The 1,242-nt window shown below is 47.3% G+C and overlaps 1 protein-coding gene across 1 annotated transcript in view; it reads left to right on the top strand.

The window, feature by feature from the left end:
- Window positions 1-328: 328 nt before the first annotated feature.
- Window positions 329-1,242, top strand: part of BUB3 (BUB3 mitotic checkpoint protein) — a 10,642-nt gene continuing 9,728 nt past the window's right edge. Inside the window, exon 1 of the mRNA XM_009892731.1 lies at window positions 329-337. Within this exon, the coding sequence (XP_009891033.1) occupies window positions 329-337 (9 nt within the window). The remainder of the gene's footprint in view (window positions 338-1,242) is intronic.

Raw genomic sequence — 1,242 nt, 5'->3', positions numbered from 1 at the left:
GGGGTCGCGCTGAGGTGGAGCGGGCGCCTCGGCCTAGCGACGGCCTCCCCTCAGCCGCTCCGGTCGCCGCGGCCTCTCCCGCGCCGTCCGTTCCCCCGGCGGGTGGTGGAGCCTCTCCGCCGCTACTCTCGTTTCTCGGGCCTTTCTCTCACTCTCTTCCCTTCCCGCTCACAGCATCTCCCGCATCCCGACGGGCTTCTCCGGGCTTCTCTTCTGCGAGAACCAGCGGGCCTCTGGCGCCTCGGTGCTCCCGTCAGCCGCCGCTGCTGAGGCGGGAAGAAAGCTTTTCCGTGGCGTTGCGTGGAGCGGCGAGAGGAACTCCTGCAACATGAAAACGGTACTTTTAATGTCTTCTTAGTAAAAGTACGGGCTGGTGGTCCTAACGCATCCAGCAAAGCGACCCGCTGTGTTCCAAAGCGGCTAGCTGGATGATGGAGCGTGCTGTTTTAAGAGGATCTATAAAAGCAGTGATTTCTTATCTGTTCGGTAAAAACGAGCTGTTTGGGAATGATGGAATTCCAAAGGTGCGCCCTGCAGTTAAGTCAGCATGGCGGTTTCAGCAGCGTGCATCTTCCCTGTAGCATCTTCTTTATGTGCTATTTATTGCGGTGCTTGAAAATCTTACTGTGACTTTGTTGTTTGGGGTGGGCATGACAATTACTGTTGTTTGGCAGTCCCGGTTGTGAAGCAGTTGCATTTGTGAAAATGTGCAGAGCTCTTTGTGTGATTTTTTTTTTTTTTTTTTTTGGTAACATATCAGAATTTAAATATATCCTACCTTTTACATATTTTATAATTTTTCCTGGATTAAAAATACCTTTGGGAGATCCTTCCAGGTTTCTGACGTAAGTACCTTTGCTTCCTGGAGTGCTGTTTGTTGATTGCTTTTTGTCTGGTTTGTAACTCTTTCACCAGGCGCCTCAAATCCTCATGTTTGTTGCTTGAATTTTCTGCCTCAAGTAGGCAATTAGTGCATCCAACCTAATTCTTGTAGTTGTTCCGAATTCCTTTAGATTTTATGTCTTTGTACATCTATCTGAAACGCTAAGGTACGTTTCACCATTTAAAGTGTGATGAATTTAAAGTGCTGCCGAATTCTCTATTGTATTCATGTATAAATATGTGCGACAAATTCTCAAGCGTATTTTTTTTTTTTGCCAATTATTCCCAAAGCAGAGCTGAAAAAAGGGGTTAAGAAAGAAGTTCTTATTTCCAATTCTTAAAAGGTTCTCCCCCCCCCCC

Source organism: Charadrius vociferus, unplaced genomic scaffold, assembly GCF_000708025.1.
Source record: "Charadrius vociferus isolate BGI_N301 unplaced genomic scaffold, ASM70802v2 scaffold38, whole genome shotgun sequence".
Taxonomy (NCBI): domain Eukaryota; kingdom Metazoa; phylum Chordata; class Aves; order Charadriiformes; family Charadriidae; genus Charadrius; species Charadrius vociferus.
Note: the sequence above shows the minus strand (reverse complement) of the source record. Positions and strands in the feature narration are given on the sequence as shown.